This window comes from Girardinichthys multiradiatus, chromosome 8, assembly GCF_021462225.1.
Source record: "Girardinichthys multiradiatus isolate DD_20200921_A chromosome 8, DD_fGirMul_XY1, whole genome shotgun sequence".
NCBI classification, from domain to species: domain Eukaryota; kingdom Metazoa; phylum Chordata; class Actinopteri; order Cyprinodontiformes; family Goodeidae; genus Girardinichthys; species Girardinichthys multiradiatus.
The window spans coordinates 13,655,839-13,680,500 of NC_061801.1; the positions used below are offsets into that span (position 1 = coordinate 13,655,839).

At 39.9% G+C, this 24,662-nt stretch overlaps 1 protein-coding gene across 17 annotated transcripts in view; it reads left to right on the plus strand.

The window, feature by feature from the left end:
- LOC124872371 (formin-binding protein 1) overlaps nt 1-18,420 on the plus strand; it is a 78,024-nt gene extending 59,604 nt beyond the window's left edge. For 3 of the 17 annotated variants that reach the window (XM_047372281.1, XM_047372282.1, XM_047372279.1), the window contains exons 11-18: nt 1,450-1,542; nt 3,766-3,780; nt 4,085-4,120; nt 9,464-9,573; nt 9,666-9,798; nt 11,160-11,281; nt 11,398-11,573; nt 13,293-14,273. In XM_047372281.1, the coding sequence (XP_047228237.1) occupies nt 1,450-1,542; nt 3,766-3,780; nt 4,085-4,120; nt 9,464-9,573; nt 9,666-9,798; nt 11,160-11,281; nt 11,398-11,573; nt 13,293-13,471 (864 nt within the window). In that variant the 3' untranslated portion in view covers nt 13,472-14,273. The other 14 variants (XM_047372276.1, XM_047372284.1, XM_047372288.1 and 11 more) reach the window with 7 other exon arrangements.
- The last annotated feature ends 6,242 nt before the right edge of the window (nt 18,421-24,662 follow it).

Here is a 24,662-nt window from a genome sequence, read left to right on the forward strand (position 1 = left end):
CTGCTGAAAGGTGAACCTCAGTCCCAACCTTTAATGGGTTTTCTTAGCTGGAAAAAAATCTGAATTTTAGCTACAGAGAAAACAAAAAGCCTGATGCTGCCACCAGTATGTTTCCACAGAACCACTGTATAAATACTAAAACCATTGTACACACAGGTGGATTCTACTTGCTACTTAGATGGAAGGAATAAGTAAAACCTCATTTATGTAGCTACGGTACTTTCAAGACATAGATTACACAGTGCTGTACTCAAGAAAACTTCAAACATTAAACATAACTTAGTTAATTAGAAAGGAACTGTAAAAAAAATTTGTTTTTTGCCGCATCTTAAAAAGCTTAACGGAGTCCACAGACCTGAAACTAAAGGGGCGAGAGTTCCTGGGGCTAAAGCTGAGAAGGCCATGTCCCCTTTAGCTTGTCGGCCTCGCACGTGGCACAACCAGCGGGTCCTGTTCACAAGATCTTATGGACCTGCAAGGAACACGCAGATGTAAATATTAGGACCTTGAAGTGTGCTCTGAAGTGGTTGGGGAGCCTATGGAGCTGGCTGAGTAGCAGCAGTGTGAGTAGGAAAACGTCTGTGGTTTGCTCAGAAGTCCGACGGCACAGTGGGCTTTGTTTAGGCAGGTGAACAATGAGTTACAGTGGTCGAATCTTAAAGAAAGAAACGCACGAATAACAATTTCCAGCTCTGCTCGTGAGATAATACTACTGAGCTTAGCAAGACACTAAGCTAAGAGGGGCCGAATACAAATGCATGTTTTTTTTTGCTAAACGTTTTGAGAATCATTCTTTTTCTACCGAATCAAATACTTTGTGTGGCTCTGTCTCATGAAATCAAATATAAAACACAATCAGGACTGTGGCTCTAAGTTGACACAAAGGGGAAGAGTTAAAGGGGTATAAATACTTTTGCAAGGCACTTAATGTTCCTCTGAATGTTTCTTGTTAGAAAGGTAGTTCAGCAAGTCTTATTTCATCATTTTATTTAAGAATAACATGGGAGGGTGTAGATCCATGCAAAAGCTGGTACTTAAACATTGATGTCAATTATCATCTGTCAATCCATTCATCACTTTTGTGGGCTGCTACCTTGTACATGTCACATTTATTGAAATGCTTCCATTAAGTAAGTCGATTTCTTTTATATTTGATGCCTTTTGGTTAGTAAAATGTCATTAAAACATTTACCTTGAAGAAACCTTTGTAGAGAGACTTAACAAAGACAGATTTAGTTTTACAACCTACTTCCAATATTATTCCATGTTTAAACCTATATGAAAGTCAATTAGAACTATTATATTTCTCTGCCTGCTTCCTGCAAGGAGAACACAGTATTACACTGGAGGTTAAAGTGCCTGTGGAGGTGGATAGTTGTGCACAGCGGAATAAGTATAAGATCTTGTTTACCTGACTTTAAGCTTCACTCTCTCTGACTGCCACCACAGCAGCAGTCCCCGCGCTCGCTCATTTATCACAAAGAGCTCATGAAGAGGACTCTGGGTCAACCCACATATGCTTTCGAAGCAAGGCAATATGTTGTAAGTGTGTGTGTGCGTTTGTGTTAGGAGACAGTGAGTATCACACCACGTTTATATGTGCTTGCAGCAAAGAGCGAACAAGTATTGAATGTGAGTGTGTTTGTGATTAGTAAGGCCACATAAAATGCAGGCAGTAGCCTCTTTATTTGTGATGTGAGGATACTGTTGGTCCTGATTAATGGGGCAAAACAACCTCACAAAGGAGGCTAGTGTCTGTGTCTGGCTCCGTGTTCATCTCATGGCTGTGTCACGTGTTAGGATCGAGACGAATGATCAGAGAAGATTGTGATCTCATTCCTCATCACATGTTATCAGCTTGAGGTTTTGCAGTGTCCTGCAGCTGTCGCAGGGCATCCCCGCTCTGCATTTGCAAAAGGGGTCAATTCACAAAGTGTCGCAAGCACCTGAGGATGTGGGAGATTGTGGATGTGAGGATGTGTAGCTACCCCCAGCCTGGTCAGGAATCAGCTCTGTGTACCAAATGGACGTCCTGTGGAGATGCATGTTTGGACAAGGTGTTAGTCACACTTTGGATCTGGGTTCAGCCAGCAGTGCCAAGAATTCACCCCTCCAGGGCTTTCTGTGTGCTGGTGTTCCATACTTCAGCGATGCTATCTGTCTGTAAAAACCATGATATACTTGTATATCTGTGTCTGTCTGGAGTTTAAATTAAGCTTGGAGTACATGCTAATTCAGGTGGCACATTCATTGTGATTAGTCACATGAAAGTTTCAGGATTTATTAGATTTCATTTGAACCCGTGTAGCAAAGCAGATGCACTCTGAAAGCTAAAATCCATAAGTCCATATACTGCAAATCCATGCAACCTATAAACCGTCCTGTTTATTGTAGATTTGTAAGAAATAAGGCTGTTAATTGCTGTCAAAAACTTCTCTTTTAAATTTCCTGTGAGACCACAATATTTCTGGGGTTGTATGTATACATTTTAGTTTTCATGTATAACTCGATTACAGGAAATCGCCAACAAATTTGAGCTTGAGCATGCAATTTTTGTTTTTAAACTTAGTTTTAGTTGCAGAATCTTTCCACCTTGAAAAAAAGAACAATTCAAATGCATCTTTAAATACCTTAAAATAATACATTTCTACCCATGATGACTAAACTAAAACATCTCCCCGACACCGTGGGTGTTTGCAAACCTTAGTAATCACATGCACAACGTACATTTAGCGATATCCAGAAACCTCTAGGAGTATGTGAGAGTAATTTATGCGCGTGAGGTTGAGGTGAAGCTCCCAGGGCCTTGTAGTGAGGACCATAACAAGCCCTTCCAGGTGGATGACTTGATTAGTGCACTAATGAGAGTGGAGCTCGTCAGTGCGTGAGCCTGTAACAGGATTACAAGTCATCTGCTCCAGCTCTACCAGCCAATGGTTGTTAATCAGATCTCAGCTCTGTCTTTGGTGTTCAGAACCCAACAATACCTGCTTTAAATAATCTCTCAGCCAATCATGTAAAAAAAACAAGGTTTTTGAGCCTCTTTGGCAAACCTTTCCTTTTTTGTTCTCACTTGTTAATTTAGGCTCATAATTTTTCTCATGTGTAATTTAAAGGCTTTTTTTCACAACTGTGAGTCTGAACACATCTCTTCAGCCTGTCTCTGTTTAGTTTCTGCCTCCATGTCAACACAAAGACCTGCTAATGTGAACACTGCCTTTTGGCGCCCTCTGCTGCCCCTTTTGTGTCACAATATCAACAGTAGATCGTGACAGAGCAGTAAAAAAATAAAATCCCTTCACCCCTGTTTACTTCTCCTCTCTGTGTTTGCATTCGTCTGCCATCACTTTAAATTGATCTCACTCTTCATGCTTCATGCTGTAGATGGGCCTCTTTTGTTTTTTCTGCCGGTGTACCTCTCATGTTTCATTAATCCATCATGCCACGAATGTTAAACTTCACCACTTTGGAAAAGAGAGGAGGGGCGTCATAACTGAAATATTTTCTGAAAGAGCTTATTTATGGCACAACAGTGTTTTCAGTAAATCTAAATCCTTCAGCCTGTACGTGCTTTACTCTCCTTCCCTCATGTAGTGAAGTCTGGCACAATAAACCATTATTGTGATATGAAGGTTTGTTTGTTTTGGTTTGTTTTTTTCGGAGAAGAAATGGCTGTAATATTTCACTTGGTGCTGACGGTTATCTGTTGTCTCTTTCTCCCTTCCTGCCCCGCGCCATTTTTCTCTACTGTCCCTTCCCATGAAGCTTTCTCTCAAGCTGGTAAGCATGACCGTATAACTGCACGTCCCCCGTAGAGGCATGACTGAAGCACGCATGTCACCTCCCCCACCCAGTAACAAGTCGTTAATAATGTTTTGTTTGCTGTTATGTTTTGTTGTGCTCCCCCCCCCCCCCCCCCCCCTTTTTTTTTTTTTTTTTGCTTTAAATATGGGTTAATTGTGTAATTGATTTGCTGTGACACTCCAGTGAACCTGAGGTATATGTCATCTGTGTGCTATTTTGTTTGTTTTTTTGTTTATATGTTGGTGTGTTCTCGTCCTGTCTCTCCCAAACATGTGGGCAGATCACACTCAATTCCCACGTCCGGAGTCTCATTGAGGTGATCAGATTTACTCTATGTTTCTGCCCGTTAGTACCTCCTGTAATCCTCACTGTCTCAAGTAAATTGCATATATTCATAACAAATACTAATCTGACTGAAAGTAGAAGGTGTTGTCTTATGTTCTCACACTGCATGTCGTTTTGTGACGTTAACACAAGAAACCTATCTGGTGGGGATGCTTACGAAGAAAATCCACTTGTTTTTAATACTTCTGTGAATGAGGGATTATTTTCTGATTGTACAAAACAGTTTTGGGAAATACTTTTTCTTTATTTTTTGTGTTTCTGCAGAACTTGGTTCTTTTTTTATATTTAGTGTGTACTCCAGTCCTTAGTCGTTATATTCTCATTCCCACCATGCCCGAACCACGACGCTTTGTCAGTTGGCCTTTGTGTCACATTTTAGTGCCTTCAGCACAGTTAGCAGTCATGTGAGTCACACCACTATTACTATTATGTGATAGAGCAACACAAGGTATCGCATAGCTTTGAAGTGAAACGATGTAATCAAATTCCCCTAAATACAAACCAGTGTAAGAAACTGCCTTCAGAATTCAAAGTTTGCAATTTAATCTCAGTATAAATCCAGTTGTTTCGTGAAGGCTGCTGGAGAACGTTAGTGAACAAGCCTTATTGTGCAGACCAAGTTGTAGTGCTTCTAAAGCACTTTTATTTTTGTAGAACAATATCTCTGACCTTTTGCATCTCATGAAGAGCTCTACAATCCATCATCTGAAAATGGGAAGAACATGGCACGATGGCACACTTACAAAGACAGGCCACTCCACCTAAACTGGCAGGCCAGTCAAGGAGAGCATTAATCTAAGCAGCCCATGGAGCTGCAACTCTGGAGGAGCTGCAGAGATGGCACAAGCTATGTAGGAGAAATGGCAAACATTTAGAAGAAAGCGGTCTGGTTATATAGGATTTTCTTTTTTTACCAGATACAGGGAAGCTAGTTGGAGTTGATGGCAGGATTGATGGAGCAAAATACAGGGCACACCTGGAAGAAAACCTGTTCGAGGCTGCAACGACCTGCTACAATAGCATGCTTTAGATCAAACCATAGACCCAGTTAAAGGCAAGACTTTAATCGGATTGAGAATCTGTGACAAGATGCTAAAGCTGCTTTGCACAGATGCTATACATCCACCTTTACTGAGCTATAGCTGTTTTGCAGAGAAAATATACAAAAATCTACTAGTGTCTAGATGGACCAAGCTGACCCAGATATACTACCCAGGAAAAGATCAAACTAGCAAAGCCAAAGGGTGCTTCCACAAGACATTGACTCAGGTGGGCAGGACACACATGCACACCACACTTCTCAGATTTTTATCTGTGAAAATGTTTGACATCATAATTCCTTTTCATTGCACTTCTCAATGATGACATCATACTTCATGTTGGTCTCTCACATAAAAGTTTATAGTTGCAACATGAGGACGATTGAAAAAGTTTTAAGGGCTATGAAAACGTTTTTACACTGCTCTGTATACCCCTGGGCATTGGAAAAGACACATTAGAGGTCACAACTATCCTTTAAATGACTTCCCATTTCATACCAATGGGACAAGTCTTGTAATTAAATCAGCTAATGTATTCACATTCAAACTCAGGAAACTAAACTCCCATATTTGTTGTCAGTTTCTGTGCCGTCGGCATCAGCATACGAAGAAAATGAGGTCCCTGTATGTTAAAATGTGACACCAAGGAGGCGTGATGGAAGTTGAGAATGTTTTGTTCGACAAGAAAGGTGAAAAAAAAAAGTGTTTCCCAGAAAACTTACTTTTGGGTTGTTTGATTTCATGAAGAAGAATCTGTCCAACATGTTCTGTCCAAATCAATCATTCAGTCCAAGAACAACTTTAGCGAAATCTCTATAGAATTATAACATAGTTACACTTTTTTTTAGACAATAGAATTTTCATGTGTTGCACATCCTTAAGATTTGTGATGAAGACGCATGATATCCCTGCATGATGACTGACAGAAGCTTGTAATGTTGCATGTCGGGTTAGTGTTGCATGGTGATACGGTGACAAAGGGTAAGGTTCCCATGTTAACCTAGCTGTTAGAATTGACCTCGAGTGTGTAGCTCCAGCTGTCTCAGAGAGATCTAGCACAGGCCTTCACCTCTTCAGTCCACACAGGCAGCCGCGTTACTGAAGTCAGAGGACTAAAGCACCAGAGCAAAATATATAGACATAAATGATCTGATTGGGAAATTCTTTGGAGGTACCGGATCTTTAATGAAAACTTTGTGAAATATTGTGAAATAATGAATGGCAACATTGTGAAACACATTGCAAAAACGTATAATAAATCAATGTAATTCTCAAGGAAATTAGGCTTTTTAGGACGTTTTGTAATAATGGAGATGACCTTTTATCAACTGCAGCACCCTCCAGAATTATTAGCACTATCTCAATTATTGGTAACAATATGCTAAAAGATTTAGAAAAATGTGAAATTCATTTTGATTACATTTATTCAGTGAATAGAAAAACGCAAAAACATTAGGAAGTATTTTTAGTTTTCACAAAATCAACAGTTTCACAATTAAAGGCACCCACTTTTGCTTATGGATCAACTGTGAGTCTTATCTTACATTTTAAAATGTTGGAGCAGAGTAAGAAAGGGATCTTTGACAATTCCTCTAGATTGATCTAGATCATTATCTCTAAATCCTCCTTTATGCTCTCTTCCGCTCACCTCACTGATTTAGGATTTAGGTCTGCAGGGCTAAGATGCTAATGCTAAAGACCAAAGATGACCCATTTTCAATTTCCTGGTAGAGTTCCCCAGATGTTCAACAGAATCTTCTGGGGTTTACAACGCCTGTTCAAGGCACTCTGACAAGGTCCTTAGAGCCTTTAGAAGATAACCAGTTCCTACCATACTTAACAGGGGGCATCACGTGTTTTTCTACATATTCATCCTTTTTTATGCCTGACCCACACATGAGTGTTTGTTACTGAAAAGCTGGGTCTTAATCTGATCTAAGCAATACACATGATTCCAGTTAAGGTCAATGTGCCAGTCAGGGAGCTTTGGAGATTTGTTAACCATCTTCCAGCTAAGCGTGGCAGTAAACTATCTATTTCTCCTCATCCAGTCTTGTAGCTAGTGTCCATTGCCTGACTCATATAGACCAACACACACCCTCCTTACTTGAATTGCATTTTCTCTTACAGATACAGGGGTTGTACAATGAAACTGAAACACCTGGTTTTAGACCACAATCATTTATTAGTATGGTGTAGGGCCTCCTTTTGCGGCCAATACAGCGTCAATTCGTCTTGGAATAACATATACAAGTCCTGCACAGTGGTCAGAGGGATTTTAAGCCATTCTTCTTGCAGGATAGTGGCCAGGTCACTACGTGATACTGGTGGAGGAAAACGTTTCCTGACTCGCTCCTCTAAAACACCCCAAAGTGGCTCAATAATATTTAGATCTGGTGACTGTGCAGGCCATGGAAGATGTTCAACTTCACTTTCATGTTCATCAAACCAATCTTTCACCAGTCTTGCTGTGTGTATTGGTGCATTGTCATCCTGATACACGGCACCGCCTTCAGGATACAATGTTTGAACCATTGGATGCACATGGTCCTCAAGAATGGTTCGATAGTCCTTGGCAGTGACGCGCCCATCTAGCACAAGTATTGGGCCAAGGGAATGCCATGATATGGCAGCCCAAACCATCACTGATCCACCCCCATGCTTCACTCTGGGCATGCAACAGACTGGGTGGTACGCTTCTTTGGGGCTTCTCCACACCGTAACTCTCCCGGATGTGGGGAAAACAGTAAAGGTGGACTCATCAGAGAACAATACATGTTTCACATTGTCAACAGCCCAAGATTTGCGCTCCTTGCACCATTGAAACCGACGTTTGGCATTGGCATGAGTGACCAAAGGTTCGGCTATAGCAGCCCGGTCGTGTATATTGACCCTGTGGAGCTCCTGACGGACAGTTCTGGTGGAAACAGGAGAGTTGAGGTGCACATTTAATTCTGCCGTGATTTGGGCAGCCGTGGTTTTATGTTTTTTGGATACAATCCGGGTTAGCACCCGAACATCCCTTTCAGACAGCTTCCTCTTGCGTCCACAGTTAATCCTGTTGGATGTGGTTTGTCCTTCTTGGTGGTATGCTGACATTACCCTGGATACCGTGGCTCTTGATACATCACAAAGACTTGCTGTCTTGGTCACAGATGTGCCAGCAAGACGTTCACCAACAATTTGTCCTCTTTTGAACTCTGGTATGTCACCCATAATGTTGTGTGCATTTCAATATTTTGAGCAAAACTGTGCTCTTACCCTGCTAATTGAACCTTCACACTCTGCTCTTACTGGTGCAATGTGCAATCAATGAAGACTGGCTACCAGGCTGGTCCAATTTAGCCATGAAACCTCCCACACTAAAATGACAGGTGTTTCAGTTTCATTGTCCAACCCCTGTAGATCTCAAAAATTAAGCATGTCTTGAAACATTTTTTAAAAATGTCACTCATTTCATATAATTAAACTCATATTAAATGGATACATAGTGAGAAATATTTCAAGCCTTTATTTCATTTTGATGATTGTAGTTTACAGATAATGAAAACCCAAAATTCAGTGCCTCAGAAAATTAAAATATGACATAAGATCAATAAAAAGAATATTTCAAAGAGAAATCTTAGGCAGACAGTGATCTAAAGCAGAATAAATGTAATTGAACAAAGTTTCCTAACAAATAATATAGTTTTCTTTAACTTTGCATGTTTTTTCCGGGTTAATATAGATTGCGAAACCAACCCCAGAAATCTGACCCGTTCAGGAGAGTTTGACAGAATGTTCAGACCGAAAACAATCAAACACTCCTTTTCCACCACATCAGGAACATTCAGTCCTGTCAGAGAGTAATCACACAGCTGCAAACCCATTAGCCAACTCATGCTAACACAGTACACGCTAGCTATATAGGAAGTGAGAATAGTTTTATTACATGTCCGCCATGTTCGCAGAGTGCTAGATTAGATGTGGCGACTGAACAGGTGAAAGGCCTCATGCTTTTACACAGACAAACATCTCAATTTTAATTTTCAGTGTGTCAAAGAAGGACTGCTGTATCTCCTTTTACTGAGCTGTGTAAAAGCTTTGTTTATTAGAGCTGCTGTCTTGTTTGGTGTTTGGTAAATGGAGATACTGCTTCTAACTAGACAAGATTACTCTGAAAACGTTAGCTGAGAAATTATATACGGTACTGTCAATGTTGCCCATTTCTTACAGATTTTATCTATCCCTTTTTCTTTTTGTCTCCTTTTTTTCTGCGTCTTCGTCTCTCTTAGGGATCTGGACCAGAGGACTTCAGTCATCTGCCACCAGAGCAGAGGAGGAAGAAGCTGCAGGGCAAGATTGATGACCTCAATAAAGATATTCACAAAGAGATGGACCAGAGGTGTTTTTTCCCACCTAAAGATTGAAAGCATGCTTGGTTTTTACCTCTCTTACCCCAACAACAATGACTTTAATTCGCTCTCGTCTTCCCAGGGATGCACTAACCAAGATGAAAGATGTGTACTTGAAGAATCCCCAGATGGGAGACCCAGCCAGTGTGGACCCCCGCTTATCGGAAATAGCCCAAAACATCGACAAGCTCCAGGCTGAAGTGCAGAAGTTTGAGGTTAGTTCCCAGCCAGATGCACCTCTCAACTCTCTTGAATGTTAATGTTGGCAGGGCGCAGATGTTTGTAAATTCAGAGCAGTAAATAATGAGGCGCTCAAAAATGCACATAAAGCTGGTTTAGGTCCAAAGATGCTCACTGCCTGTCCATATTAGGACAAGATGCTGATGCAGATGGTGTGGTTGGCAACACGTCCCTGCTTTATTTTTAAAGGGGTTCTTTATACATTTTAGGTTGTCATACTCTGGAGTGCACAAATACCATGCCTCCCAAGAGTATTCATACCACTTAAATGTCTCAGCCTTTGTCAAACAGAAACTTTTGTATGTTTTGAACGGGCCTGTCTTTGTAAGTGTGCAATTGAGATGGGAGGTGTGATAGACCAACACAAAGCAATGCTTAATTGTGAAGCAGAGAAAATGAATACAATGCTTTCCGGATCTTTTACGAATAAAATGTCTGAAACGTGTGGCACACAGTTTTTATTTAGCACCCCTGAGTCAATAGTTCCACTAGCTTTTGCATGATCAAGAGACTGAAATTTGCAAGTGTTTGCAAAATAATTCAAGAACAGAGAGAATCCACCTATAGAACATCAAACTTCAAGCCTTGCCACAAGCCACTTTCACAGAACATTTGAGTGATAAATCTGAGCTCCTTCTGGTCTCTTAAAAATCAAGTGAAGTCGTCAATTTCAGGGCTTTAAGCTTTCAGAAAACAAGCTAGCCGTGATGGTTGACAGTAGGTGTCAAAACAATGCAGAAAATCTGTATCTCAAGTCTCCCCATGCTGTTCTTTTCAAGACAATAATGGCGGACTAACTGGGCGTAGCATTCCCCTTGTTCGACAAGCAACGCTTCAGTTTTAATAGATACATTTAAATCTCACCTTGTTACTCTTCTCGTAGGAATTTCGGTTTCTTGTTTACTCTTGGAAGTCCTCATTTTCACTGGTCGCACAAACCATATGTCATTACTCCCTCACCCCAGGCAGCCGGTGGCTGTATTTAGCTTCATATATTTTCCCATCGTTTTACCTGGTTCCCGGTTCCTGCAGTAGAGTCCCCTCAGCCAGGAGGCCAAAGTATTACACAGAGTTACTTTTTAATTAAAAAGAGCTGCACTGTAATGACACCTTCTGAAGGCAATTGGCTACACTGGATTTTATTTAAAGGCATTACAGAGTAAGGGGGGCTACTTACAAATGCATGCCACACTTTTCAGATTGGGATTTGTAAAGAATAAAAACCAAACCATGTATCATTTTCCTTCCACTTCACGGTTATGTTCCACTTTTCATTCTGGCAAATGAAACACTGTACGTTTGCACAACACTGAGTGGTAAGAAACATGTGTTTCAGGGCTGGTTAGCGGAAGTAGAGGAGAGGATGCCTTCTAAGAGCGACACACACCGTAGGAGCGGTCTTTACGAAGCCCAGAGCACAACCACCGTGACCAACAACTGTGCGCAGGACAGAGAGAGGTATGGTATACTCAGGCAAACACCAGTCCTAGGAAAACAAGAATCAGCTGTTATTTATCTCATTATTTTGGAGGGAAACTGCATATGTTTTCACTGTATGTTTAATGTGTGTGTTGGCCCCTGAGCAGCCCGGATGGCAGCTACACAGAGGAGCAGAATTCAGAAACTCAGGTCAAAGCCAACATCAACCCCACCACCATCCCCACCACCGCGCCGGACTTTGATGAGGATTTCGACGACGACGACACCCTACCCACTATCGGCACCTGCAAAGCTTTGTACCCCTTCGAAGGTAACTAGCCGCCGTGCAAGTTTGTGATGTAGTTTATGCAAAAACAGATAACCATTATTGGTGAGCTGCTGTTATAGGCCTGTCATTTCTTCTGGAGGATGTGGACAAGCATAGGGGTCTGATGTTTCCGTGAAAATGCATGGAGGAGAAATGTGAATAGAAAACATAGACTTTTCTCTCTTCCTCTTTTTTGTAGCAAATTTTTGAGCGCTGTCCAGAGCTGTTTCGTTCAAAAATCACACTCAGTTGGCCTCCTTACAAGAGAGGCGTTTAATTCTTCAGAAAAGCAAAATAGAAGCTTTAGTCATCTGCTAGAGAAAAAAAAACTATGCTGCTATTTGTAGTTGGACCGGATTCTGAACAGTTGACATAGATCTTTCTAATTAGGAAAAGAAACATTTTTTAAAATTAATATGTTGTGCTTTCAGGTTGACAACACAAGTGCAGCATAGTTCCTGGTTACCTTCATTTGGTTTCATATGTTCTCCTTTCCAACCATCTCTAACCTTTCATACCTCGATGCAAAGTCTGATTGCGCTCTCATACTGAGGTCAAAGCTTTTGAACAGCAAATCGAAGCTTGACGGCATTTAAAGGCAAACCATAAACTAATCGGAGTTCAGCTTTCTCAACCAAACATTTTTAGTTTGTAACATTCTCTGTCCTTTAGTTCCTTAAAAGGTAGTTCTGATTGGTTTTTAAGTGATAGACCACCACAAAGTAGTGCATAAATGTAAAGTGCTAGAAAAATTAGACATGGTTTTTAAAGTGTTTTACAAATAAAGCTTAAAAACTCTGGTTTTCATGTGTTTTCAGACCCCTTTATTCTTATGTCCCTAAATAAAATCAAGTGCAACATTTCCTTTATTAGTCACCTTATTAGAAAATACATGGATAGATGGATAGAGTTAAATCCAGGGCAGTTCTGTAAGAAAACCTGTTAAATGCCCCAGGTAGTTTGAAGAGGGGTTGAAGGTTTACCTTTCAACAAAACAACAACCCTAAATATACACATAGACCTACAATGGAGTGGCTTAGAGTAAAGCATATTGTGTGTCAGAATGGTCCAGTCAAAGTCCAGACCTAAAGCATTATTAGGATCAGAGGAAAGATGAAGAAGAATGAAAACAATCCATCTCTAACTATGCAAAGTTGGAAGAGTCACTCCACAAAAGACTTTCCACTGTATTTACTCAAGGGGTGTCTACACCTTTCAGATTCCTATTTGTAAAGTAAAAATGAGAACCAGGTATCCCTTCACTTCCTGTCCACAACAATGCACTAACGTATGTTGGTCTGTTACATAAAATGCCAATATATGACATCACGGAGTGTGGTTGAAACGTGACAAAACTGGGAAAAAACAGAGTTTGATATTAAATAATTAGCCCTGACTGAACTTGGCTCCTAAACTTTAGTTTTCCTCAGTCTTTAGGAATGTGGTGATGATGTCAGATAAATCAGCTCTGACAAGCTTCACCTCGCATGACTGAGCAGGTGGATGTTATGCTGTTTTATTGCAAGCTGATGCCAGGAATGTTTTGCTCTTATCTCATGCACAGTGGAAGCCATTTTGTGTAGATTTAGATGAATCAATGTTTGTTTATGGCTGCCTTTTTAACTAATCTGTTTGAAGTTAGCAGGTACTAATTCATCAAAGTCCACTAACTTAAAGAAACTACGTTTCCCTGACTTCTGGTTTGTTTTCCACCTTGTGCAGGTCATAATGAGGGCACCATTGCCGTGGCAGAGGGCGAACTTCTGTATGTCATAGAAGACGACAAAGGGGACGGCTGGACACGGGTTCGGAGGAACGAAGAGGAAGAGGGATATGTCCCAACATCCTACATTGAAGTTAATTTGGAACCAAATGCCAAAGGTGCTATGACGTATATTTAACTCAGCAAGTTCACCCTATCACAGGTTTTTTGTTAATCAGTACGTTTCCATTCACGTGCTAAATGACGGGGGTCAAAAATTGTTATTAGTCGCTTGGAAATATGCACTTCCTGTCTCTGTAGAGGGAGGGATCAGATTTGTCCGCTGTGCCTCATGACAGGTGTTGCAGAGAGTTTGAGTGTGAGCAAAGCCCTTAGTGTATGTTTCTGAAATGCAACACCAGCAGACTGGAAATGTGTTAAGACTCTTGAGGACAGGCTTTTCACTGCAGTGCCACCTAGTGGTTATACAACATGAGTCGTGATGTGACACCTTCAATCAAAGCTTCTGACAATTTAGCTGCTGACAATGTTCACTGATACATTTCAAACACAACCTCTTGATTACACTTTAATAAGAATGTTAAATGTCAGACAATGGAGATGGACTTGAACTAACTTAATGTTGATCAATCCACAACCTCAAAAAGTCGAAACCATATTTTTGTAACTTTTTGCACCTAATAGACAAACATGCTCAATGTGCAATCATACGAAATGCTGTTTAGATCTCCTGTATTAATATTATGTCTTCAGTTACTTTTGTGGGTTGACCATAAATAGAAAGGAAATTAAATCCGCGACCCCAGCTCTAAAATGTTGCATGCTTTTAATATTAGAGATGCTACTGTATCAGTAATTGTGAAACCAATTTTATAAGAATATTAATCAAATTTACAGCCTTTTTCTTCTTTTAAATTGCTCTTTTTCCCCTTTTTCGATTCACTTTCTGATAATGATATTGTTGGCCTGCTCTGGATCTTTTTTCCAGGCCAGTGGTAAAGGAATAAAGGAAAAAGAAATAAGCTGCTCTGAGCTCTATGGTGAGACGAGGCTGAGATGTGGAGCTGAGAGTGTGACGTTTTAAAGCTCTGTGGTGTCTTGCATGGGTCTTCTAGCAACACCCTCTGTCATTCCACTTCACTGCCACGAAATACGTAGCCCTGCAAGACAGACTCACTATTTCTCAGATTAGTAAAACGTCTTCAGTTTGGCTTTAGTTTGCTCCAGGCAGAGCATGGGATGTCACTTTACATGAATACTTTAAATACAACAGTACTTTTTACCAGAGAGTATTTTGAAGTGTTGCATGCTGCAGCATCTGTTTTGTCATGACTTGGATTTAGCATGTTGTGACAAAGTGCGGTGGCTGCTTTCTAACGTGAATTTGTGTCAGATAATTAGGCTGAGACGATTGTAGCTTTATGAATATAGCTTTGGTTGATCTACAAACATGCAGTGCCTTGATTAATCAGTCATAGCCCCTAAGCTTCTTTCATATTTTATCACATTATGACCACAAACTTCAAATTTTAAACACACAGTATATAGGTGATCACGCATTGAAACCCAAACACAATACATTATTGTCTGTGTTTGAAGACAAAATGTGGAAAAGCTGAAGGGGTATGAATAATTTTGCAGGGCACTGTAAGTGCAGATTGCCTCCAGGCACTCACCACAATATTGTTACTTTAAGCAGTTTCACATGTACCACAAACCCTCTGTCCATATTTAAATATTTGGGTTTATCTTGAGTTTTCTTTATGACTAACGTTTTCTTTTTTTGTCTTTTTTTTTTGTTTGTTTCTTTGTTCGTTTGTGTGTATTCTCCTTTCAAATTGCAGATTCCTAAAAGCGAGAGGCTGGCTGAGGAACGGCAGGGCAAGCAGCCTCGGAGAAAACCACCGTGTGAAAAAGTGAAAGATGGGCTGAATCTTAAAAAAATCTAAGAAAGAGAGAGAGAGAGCGATGGATGATTACAATGCAGCTGAAATTTATAAACATTTTGACAAAACAAGAAATTATCAGCAGTGTCGAGCTTTCTCCGCTCAACAAAAAGATCAGTTTTAGCTCTCATAACATTGTCCATTTTAACTCCCCACTCAGATGACAGTACACAATTTGCTCCTTGTTGTTTTACAGCAGAGCTTTGCTTCTTAATGTCTCTAACTCTGCTTGCAGCCATGAAGAGGCTTTTTGGCATCCTCGCTCCTAATGCCCCTCGCTGCCCCTTATCTGGCTCTGTTTTTTTCTTACCCCTGATCCTTTTGAAGGATGGGAAAGCGTGTGGTCAGAAACAGGACGGAACAGCAGCAGGAGCTGTTCAGAAGAACAATCATCCAAGTCTCATCTGTGAGAACATCACCTGCACCTTTCACTCTAAATAATATAAAATAAAAAAACAGCCAATCATTTGCAGGTTTCATCCATGCTGAAACCGGAGGAAGCGGCTTTGTTTTTGGTGTTTCTGTTTTGTTTGTCAGACAATGCTCAGGTTTTCTACCACTCTCCATCATTCTCAGATATCCAGGATGGGCCGGAGGTCACAGATCCATTTCCTGCCGTCTCTCTCATCCACACACAATACTTGTCTTGTCACTGGTGTCTGCTCCTCTCTCTGACCACACCCTTTCCCCACTCTCTATCCCGCCCCCTCAGGCAGCTAAGGCCACGTGCCTTATAGCTGTTTCGAGGCCCCGCTCTCTTGTTTTTTTGTTTTGTTTTCAATTTGCAATGGCTCGGGGTGCGTGGTGTGGTGCATGCTTGCCCTGTCTTCCTCCCCGTGCCCTCTGCTGGTGGCTCGGAGAGGCGGCTTACGCTCTCCGTCCTGCTGCTGCTGCCTCGAGCCCTTCTGTTCAGTTAACCCTCATTGCCTGGTCACACTGTTCAAATTAACCTGAATGCTACTGTTTGGGTTTCAGTGCCTGTTTATTTTTTTAATTTTTTTTTATATTTATGTCAATTTCTTTTCTGTTTGTTCAGAAAAGCATGTTTCCTTGTTTTTAACTGCAAATATGTGATATTTTCCTCCTCCTTCTCCCAGCGCTCCGAAGTGGAAGTTAGGGAGCCATAATGTTGTTTTCTGATCAATCTTACAGACGTCTTGTGCATTTCTTTTACTATTTGTTTGTAAAGCTTAAAGCAACTTGTGGTTAGTTTACATACACTGTGAGAAATGTCTCTGCTTCGTTTAGGCAACTCCAAAAAAACAACAACCCCTTTTTCTACTGTATATGAAAATGTACTGTGATGAACATTTTCTGAAGTGTGACAACATGCAGATCATCGCCTGATTTGAGCCTTATCCGGGTGGGACGAAAAAGATGTGGTCCGATTTTTTTAATATCATGATGAAACTGTCTGTAGGCATGGGCTGGATTACTGCTATCAAGTAGAGGCGCGGTTTTCTAAACTGCAACAATTTTCCAACATATTATTTCGATAGTTTAAAGTGACTGGAGTTCTCCCCCTAAGTATAATGAGCATACAGAAACACTGCCCCCCCCTCCCTTTTGCTGCACACTGTCAATCAGCTGATTGAAACAATGCTGCTGTGATTTTCCCCACACTGAGAATAGATCAGTTCGAGTGTTTGCGCTCACAAACAGCAGGTGCAGTAAAGGTGTGGAATGTAAACACATACTGTCACACTGTTTGCTATCTCACCATGCATGCTGACATATTGAACATACTACATTGTAGTATGTGTGTCACTTTTGATGTGCTGCTGTTAGGAATAGTGCATGTGTATTGGGATCAGGGGTGTGGCATTTCCAGTGTTCTGCTGGCTCACGATTGGGTATGTTCCTTTTGACTATATGTCACCATCATTTTGTTCATATTTAAGGATCAGCTGACCATCTGGAAATAAAATGTAAATTCTCCAAGAGTCTATCCAAGTGGTCATACAATTATATGCTGAAATAATTAACAGTTCAATCAGAACATTAATTTCACTTTGAATTTTAAGCATCCAGCATGCCGAGGTGAGCGAATCTTCATTAGTGCAGACAGCAGAGCATGGCATGAGATTGATTAATCTTATTCTTGGGTTGTTGTGTTTTTGAGCTGTGGTAGTGTCAATTCTTTAGCAGCAACACACTTGAGGTATACATAACACGCAAGAGTTGTGGCAGACAAGTGGCAGAGTTTTAGTGTTAAATGCACAGTTTGGTGATGCCAGATGTCATTTTCCTACAGCATTGTATCTTCCTACTCCAAGGAAAGCCAGATGCCCAACACTGTGACTGGGAATATATAGGAGCACAAGACTGTTTTAATAAAAAGCAGTTAGGTCACGTGGTGCATTTTTATTATAATTCTTTGAGCTAATACCTTGTAGTGTTTTAACTCATGGTTATCCATACCGTACGAAACTCATACCGGCCCATGCCTAACTCTCAGACTGGAAGACTACAACTCTTCTCCACATTCAGTGGCACATAGTGTACAAGATTTTAACTTTAAAAAAAATATATGTTCTTTGAGATTCTTCTTTTTTTCCGCTGATTTCTTTTCGTTGGAATATTCTGTTGCTACCCATCCCACCTAAACGGGACTCCTCTAACCACAAACATAAACAATACCACTGTTTTTGGGTTCAGTATCCATCTGATGCAGATTTTCATAAACACTTCCCATGTGGAGGAGTGGTGAGTGCGATGATCACTTTTCAAGGAGGGAATGACAAACTTACAAGTTAAGAAGCGGTATAAACAGGCTTTTTCCCTCCCATCTTATCACATGTCAAGATGTTTTGGGGTTCGTTTTTTTGTGGTAAAATGATGAGAGGCAGCGATCTGCCTCAACACAAATCTTTTAGCCCTCAGAATCGCCTGCCTGTACAGAGGATGTGACATGATGGAATTAGAGAGAGTATATATGACTTTATTGAAAAAAATGTTTTAAAAGGAAAACATCTATTTCAACTGTGGAGAGTCTTACCACGGATTTAATTGCTTTGACTAGTAAGACGTCTTTTCCTTTATGAGACCTACCAAATGGTGTGTTTTTGCACTTTTTCATTTGTGTTCCATTTGGTGGCCCCATGCTTGTTGTTTTGGAGCACTGAATACTTTGTATTGTGTTTAATTTCATGTGCCAATTAAATATGCCTGAAAACAAAAACGATGCTTGCTTTTCTTTCTCATGGCAAGTCAAACACAATCACGAGTTATTACTGCGCTAATGTGCATTTACAATGATGTGGTTATGTGAACACACTGTAGCTGTTTATACGCAGATAAGAGTGTGATTATTCGGCTTTGTGATGTAACCAAATGAAGATTAAACTAGAGAGCCAACTCCTTTTTTCTAGTTCATTTATTGACTGATATCTCCATAAAATGTTTAAGATGAAACAAAGAACAGAAAAACAGCAAATAGTCCTTATATCAATAAAGTGCACTGACAAAATGAAGGCAAGTTAGTGTAGAAAAAGTAATTAATTAGTTAGTCAAGACATGGGTTCATATTTTCCCACTATGGATCAGTAAGAGATTCTACTGATAATATTTACTAGTTGCGGTCGTACGTAAATTTCTATTTTTTTATTTTATTTAGTTTAATTAGTATCAAATATGTATTTCCATACTATATAGTTGCAGAAATTATATAAACTGGGTTTACTGCAGACAATGGAGTGCTTTGCTGTAACATATACAAAAAGTTCTCATGTCATTGAAATAAAACTTGAAATAAAGTATAATACATTATTATCAGTTTGAGAAACCTTGCTTGAAACGTTTCTAACGAACCTTACCTAGGATGATAAACCTTGGTTGCAAATCACGAGGTGACCAGCAGGGGGTAGACATGTTCCATCTAAAACTCCAAAGTTTAACAACTTGGGAAGAAGGTATGAAAAAGTACACGATGTTCCTCCAAACTGCGTTTGAAAAAATGAAGTTATATCTTTGGAAAGACCTAAATAAAACTTCTGGATCTGAAATAAAAAGAGTAAGAATCTGATGCGACCAGTTGATATGACCATTTGTGATTTGGTTGCTTTGTATAGAAAACAATAGGCTACGTAATATATTAGGGATTGAAATAGTCCTGAACTGCATCGCTCACTATTCAATGTTACAAATGATTTTATAAAAACACAAATTATGTTTTGGTTTATTAAACTTCTGCACACAAAGAGGACATATTTTGTACAACCAAAGGCCCCTCTACAACGCTCGGATGACCTCATTGCAGCCTGGAACTCGACACAAGTGGATCAGAATGGTTGCAAAACAAAAAAATTGCTTCATGTATCCTCTGAGGCAAACTGAGCTTCTCTCTCCAACATGATTTAGAGCTACTTCCAGTCTGCACACCTAATTGATGTATTTGGCAGGGACAGCCTGCTCATCAATTTACATTATTTGCAGGCGTTGGGTTAGAATAGCTTTTCATCAACGCTCCTCGGGCCAGCTTGGTTCAAAGACCCTGTTTAAACTTTATCAATACAGCTTGAAACATTGTGAGATAATTTTTGTTAGAACTGTGCTTTATGGTGAAACGTTCTGAAAAAAAAAACCAAATTAGATAAACACACTAACAGAGGGATAGTTTCACAATACATCACTATAACAGGCAGATTTGTGCTGGTTAGACAGCATCCATCTTGTAGGTCTCCATTGTTTCTTTTGCATGATTTGTTTTTTATGGCTGCCCAATGTAGTGTTTGCTATGAGATGTGGGAAAACTGATCAGCAAGAGAGCTTGACCTCATAGTCACCTCTCAGTTTTGTCTGAGCAGGCAGCACAGAAGTATAGCTGAAGGCCCCTGGTAATGTGAGCGCTCGGGTTAAAGAGGTCTGTGGAGTCTCGTCTGCCAGCAGTGAGAGGAAGGAGCTCCATCTGAGACAACACATCAATTTCCACTCATAGTTCAGGAGCGCAGGATGTCAGGAACTGGACGCAACACACATGGCGAGTGCTACAAGAGTCAAAATCACCATAATGGCAGCAGGTTAGATGATGTATATTTTCTTGCTGTGCTTCAACATTTTAATTAAAATGCATCTCCTGAACAAGGATAACTTAATGGTAAGATTGGTGATCTGTTGTTTTCTCAATGACATGCCATTACTGGTAAAGACTTGTAAAAAGAACAATGAAATAATTGGCTTTTACTGCAGCGCTCTATCAGTGAGCTTTGGATACTTTTCTTTAGCACTCCCGCCATTTGCTCCCTGTGCACTGTAGCAGAATAAATTCAGGGTCTCATCCAGCCTAGTTTGTCATAGTTCCAGTTGTTTTAAATTGTATAATTATTGCAAGTAGCTATGATCTTGTAGCTGTTTCCTGATGCACATCAACACAGACCAGTTTTATTTAAATGACATGTTCTCTTGCCTTGCCCATTTTATGGAATGACACAGAGAACTGGGCCTATGTATCATATTTATGCCATAGGAAGAAATGACACAAAAATTAAAGTTCCTAGGCACTGATCAGCTTAGCATAAATTACAAAAACATGGTTTGTTACATTTATTTTGTAGGAATTGTTGGGGCGCCAATACACAAGACCGGGTTTTTGTAGAAAAACAATTGTTCAATAAGAGGGGGGTGTTTTCTTACTGAAAATAATTTACCCAAATTAAAGGTTGGATGTTTTCTAGATTTTTCAGTGTAAGTTGATTTCATTTTTTGGCTTTTTAGGCATCAAGTAAAATCACAACTTTGTCATAAAAATAATTCAGGAAGAACCGTTTCAATTGTATTTATTCATCAGGCTTCAGTTGTGGTTTTATTTCTTTGTTCCAAGGTTGAAAATGTGTTGAAAATGATAAAGACTGACTTACTACACCTACTGCAATTCAGCCAGCTTACATTATCATTATGAACACATTTGACGCCATGATCAGATTAGCAAAGGAGGTCTGCAAGAAAACATGCCCTGTAGGAAGCAGTAAGACCAATGTGCAGAAAAAGAAAGGAAATATAAATCACATGAGAGGCAGAGGGAATGTAAATGAAGAGGTGTATGTCCAAGAGATGCAATATGATACATGATATGTAACAGAAACAAAAATACATCAAATGACCACAGAAACATAGCTGCAACATGAAAAATGTAAAGCAACAGAGCCAGTTATTCATTACAGGAAAGCAAGATAAAAAAAACAATACAAATGAAAACAATTTTATAAAAGATCAAAATATAAATTAATTACAATGGAGAGATACAAATTGGCAAGAAAATATCCACAAGAGTAAAATCAGAAGCATTATGACATTAATGAGACAAAAAGTCAATCAAAGAAATGCTAAGATCTAAAAAAAAACAGAAAAATGAGAACAATGAGGATATAGAAAATGAGAACCGAGATTCGGTAAAAAACAAACATCTTAAAAATCAGCAAACTGAGATCCATTATGACATAACAGTGAAATAAAAAAAATGTCTCATAATGAGTACTGCACAGCAGAAGACAAACCCAAACCCCAGGTTGCTTCTTCATGGAGTTATTTTAAATTGGTCTGACTTGCTGTTAGCCTTCCTCCGTTCTGAGGTTTTATCTACTTTTCTACAAACTCAAAGCAATATATCTGTCTACAACAGGAAAGGGAACTAATACTGGAAACAACTTCAAATAACCTCACTTTAAAAGACCCAGATGATCCATTCAAGTCTGGTTGGTGGGCCTATCTTTCTTGGTAAGATAAGTAAATGTTATGGTAAGAGTTGTGAGCAGTATTTACTTGAAATATTACCTCAGCCCTTATTAATCCCTGAACAGCACTGTCAGCGCTCAACAGTCCACTGTAGACTTTTGTCTGATTACCCGATTGTGATCTTACCTGCGGCTTTCAGTCTGCTCCATGACTGCTGAGCTCCTGTCTGGACCAGAGTGAAAGGAACTGGCTGCCTGATGAGGAAAGCACACCTCTGGAGATGCAGTCCAGTCTAAGTAGACATTGGTGTTCGGTTGAGGCTGGCTTCCCGGCTGTGGTCTGCAAAACGCATCAAGCTCCTCACTTCATGCCCGTCAGGTGTTTGAATCATAGAGACTGAAACTTGTGTTTTTATTTTATGTTTTATGCTAGTATGCACAACATTTTTAAAGAAAAAAACCCCCCACTTTTTTCTTTCCTGAGAAGTATATCAGTTATCTAGAAATGAGTCCTTTTGATTTAATCTGTCAGATGGCCCTGAGCATGGAAGACTAATACTGCTTTGGCTTTTTCTTCTTCGAAAAAGAAGACCTGTCCTTGTAATTCTCTTTGAAAAGCACCATTTAGACTTCTGCTACTCTTTCTCCCTAACTAGACAACCCTGAACTTTAAGGAATTACCTAAAGCCAGATTAATATGAAAGCAATCAACAGCCATGTGAGATGAATATTATACAGCACAGTCTTCACATTCAGACCACTGTAATTCATTTAGACACAGATATTTATCCAATGTAAAAAAGATTTTATGTAGCATCAAAGAAACAAATATTTGGTCAATAGAGAAAAATCACCTGTTCCTCCATCTGGAAATGTGATGTTCTCAGCAGAGCAAATTGTTAGAATTCAGATTTTGATGCTCTAGGATTTGACTCATGAGTATTAAATCAGCTCTGTGTATTATCCTGATGGTTATGCATCCCTATCCTTTGCAAGAAATAGTATGCATTGCAAAATTATTCATGCTACATGAACTTTTTCACATTTCTGTCAACAACCACAGATGGATTCGTTTTGCTCAGGTTTTCTGGGCTGCTTTGTGTTGAAAAAACAAAGCAGCATGTGATTGCGAGTAGGGTTAAATGATTCCTTTTTCACAAATCAAATGTTTGTACTGTTAAAACATTTGAAAAAATGTAAAATATTTATTCAGTGCCCCTGAGTTTTTGTCTTGTAGAACCACCTTGTAGTTGCAGCTGTAAGACTTTTGGTGCTAATCTCTACTAGCTTCTTTGCTCAAACTGAGTCCGATTGGATAGAGTTTAAAAATCAGTTTTAAAGTCTCACCACAAATCATCAATTGGATGTAGGTCTGAACTTTGACTGTGCCATTCTAATGGGTTAATGTCCTTTGATCATTCTCAACTGATGGGTCTGGACCCAAAAGAGGGTTGTGAACCTGTTTATAGCAGGTCAATGGGCCTTTGCCTGGACACAAAATGCCAAGGAAAAACATCCGTTATGTTTTGTCTATCCACATTCCTTACAGCAGGTGGCGACAAAGTTGTACAAGTGTGATTTGATGCTGAGCGGATCCTCCTCTTGGAGAAGTGTTCCTGTGATATCAGGACACAGATCTCCACCCATTGCAATGACTGAGTCCAGAATGCAGTAAAAACCAGAGAAATAAGATCAAAACAATGGTAAAACAATCTCCAATTGTTTCATAGAGGTTAAGGTTTAAAACCCACGGGCTAACACTCCAAACAGTGTGGAAATGTAGAGCTTTGGATTTTAAAATCAACTCCACCTCTCCCAACTGCTGAGTGGGGAAGGAAAAAGCTGGGCTCCCGTCGGGATTATAGTCACCTATGTAAAGTTATAACTTATGACAATTTTATAGCGGTTAAAATCTAAACCTAGATTTAAACTAGCTTTAACTCAGAGGAAATTTGTAATAATCCACAGACCTTAATTAGGCCTTTAACTTGTGGTGGTAACTGGGCAAGGAGTGAAAAGATTTAAGTGATATTAATACTTTTGCAAGACATTGTGCAGGCAAAAATCATTTAGACTAAAGTTATCTACAAATGTGACCTCTAACAAATCCAGAACAATTTGTCCTGTCAGAACTTCTTGAGTCAGATCAGTTGGCAGGTCATCGATCTATCCTATATGTTTATGCAAGGCCTGTGGGTGTGTCGGCAGATGCGTTTCACTTTCTGCGCCTGCAAGCCCTGGCTGCCGCTCCACTCTCAAACTGCTCTCTAATTACCTGCTGCTAATTAGAGAGAAAGACGTGCAACCGTAGGTCAAAGAACATAAAACACCCTTCAGTCTGGGGGAATTTCTCTCTTATGCTTTTATGCACTCTCCCTTTTTCATTTCATTTCCTTTCCTTTTCCCTTCTCTCTTTCCATTTTTTCCCTCCCCAGGCATCAGCAGAATTCTGATGGATCCCGTTTATTCTTTAGCACAGAAGTGGAAAATGTGCTGGCACTGAGTGGGGGAAAAGTTGAGCGAAGAAAAGCTCTCAAAGCAAAAAAGGGGGTGGCAAGTTCAGCCCCTGTTGCATTTGTGCTCACATGAATTTTATCTAAACAAATTCTGATCATGATCAATCTTTAGAAGCATCATATCACTGAAGGAAATCAAAGACTCCCAAGACAATAGATGCTATACAAAGATTTCTATTTATACCTCTATTTATTTCCAAATCGATGCTGTAATCTTGTGTGGTTGTGGGACAGAGATC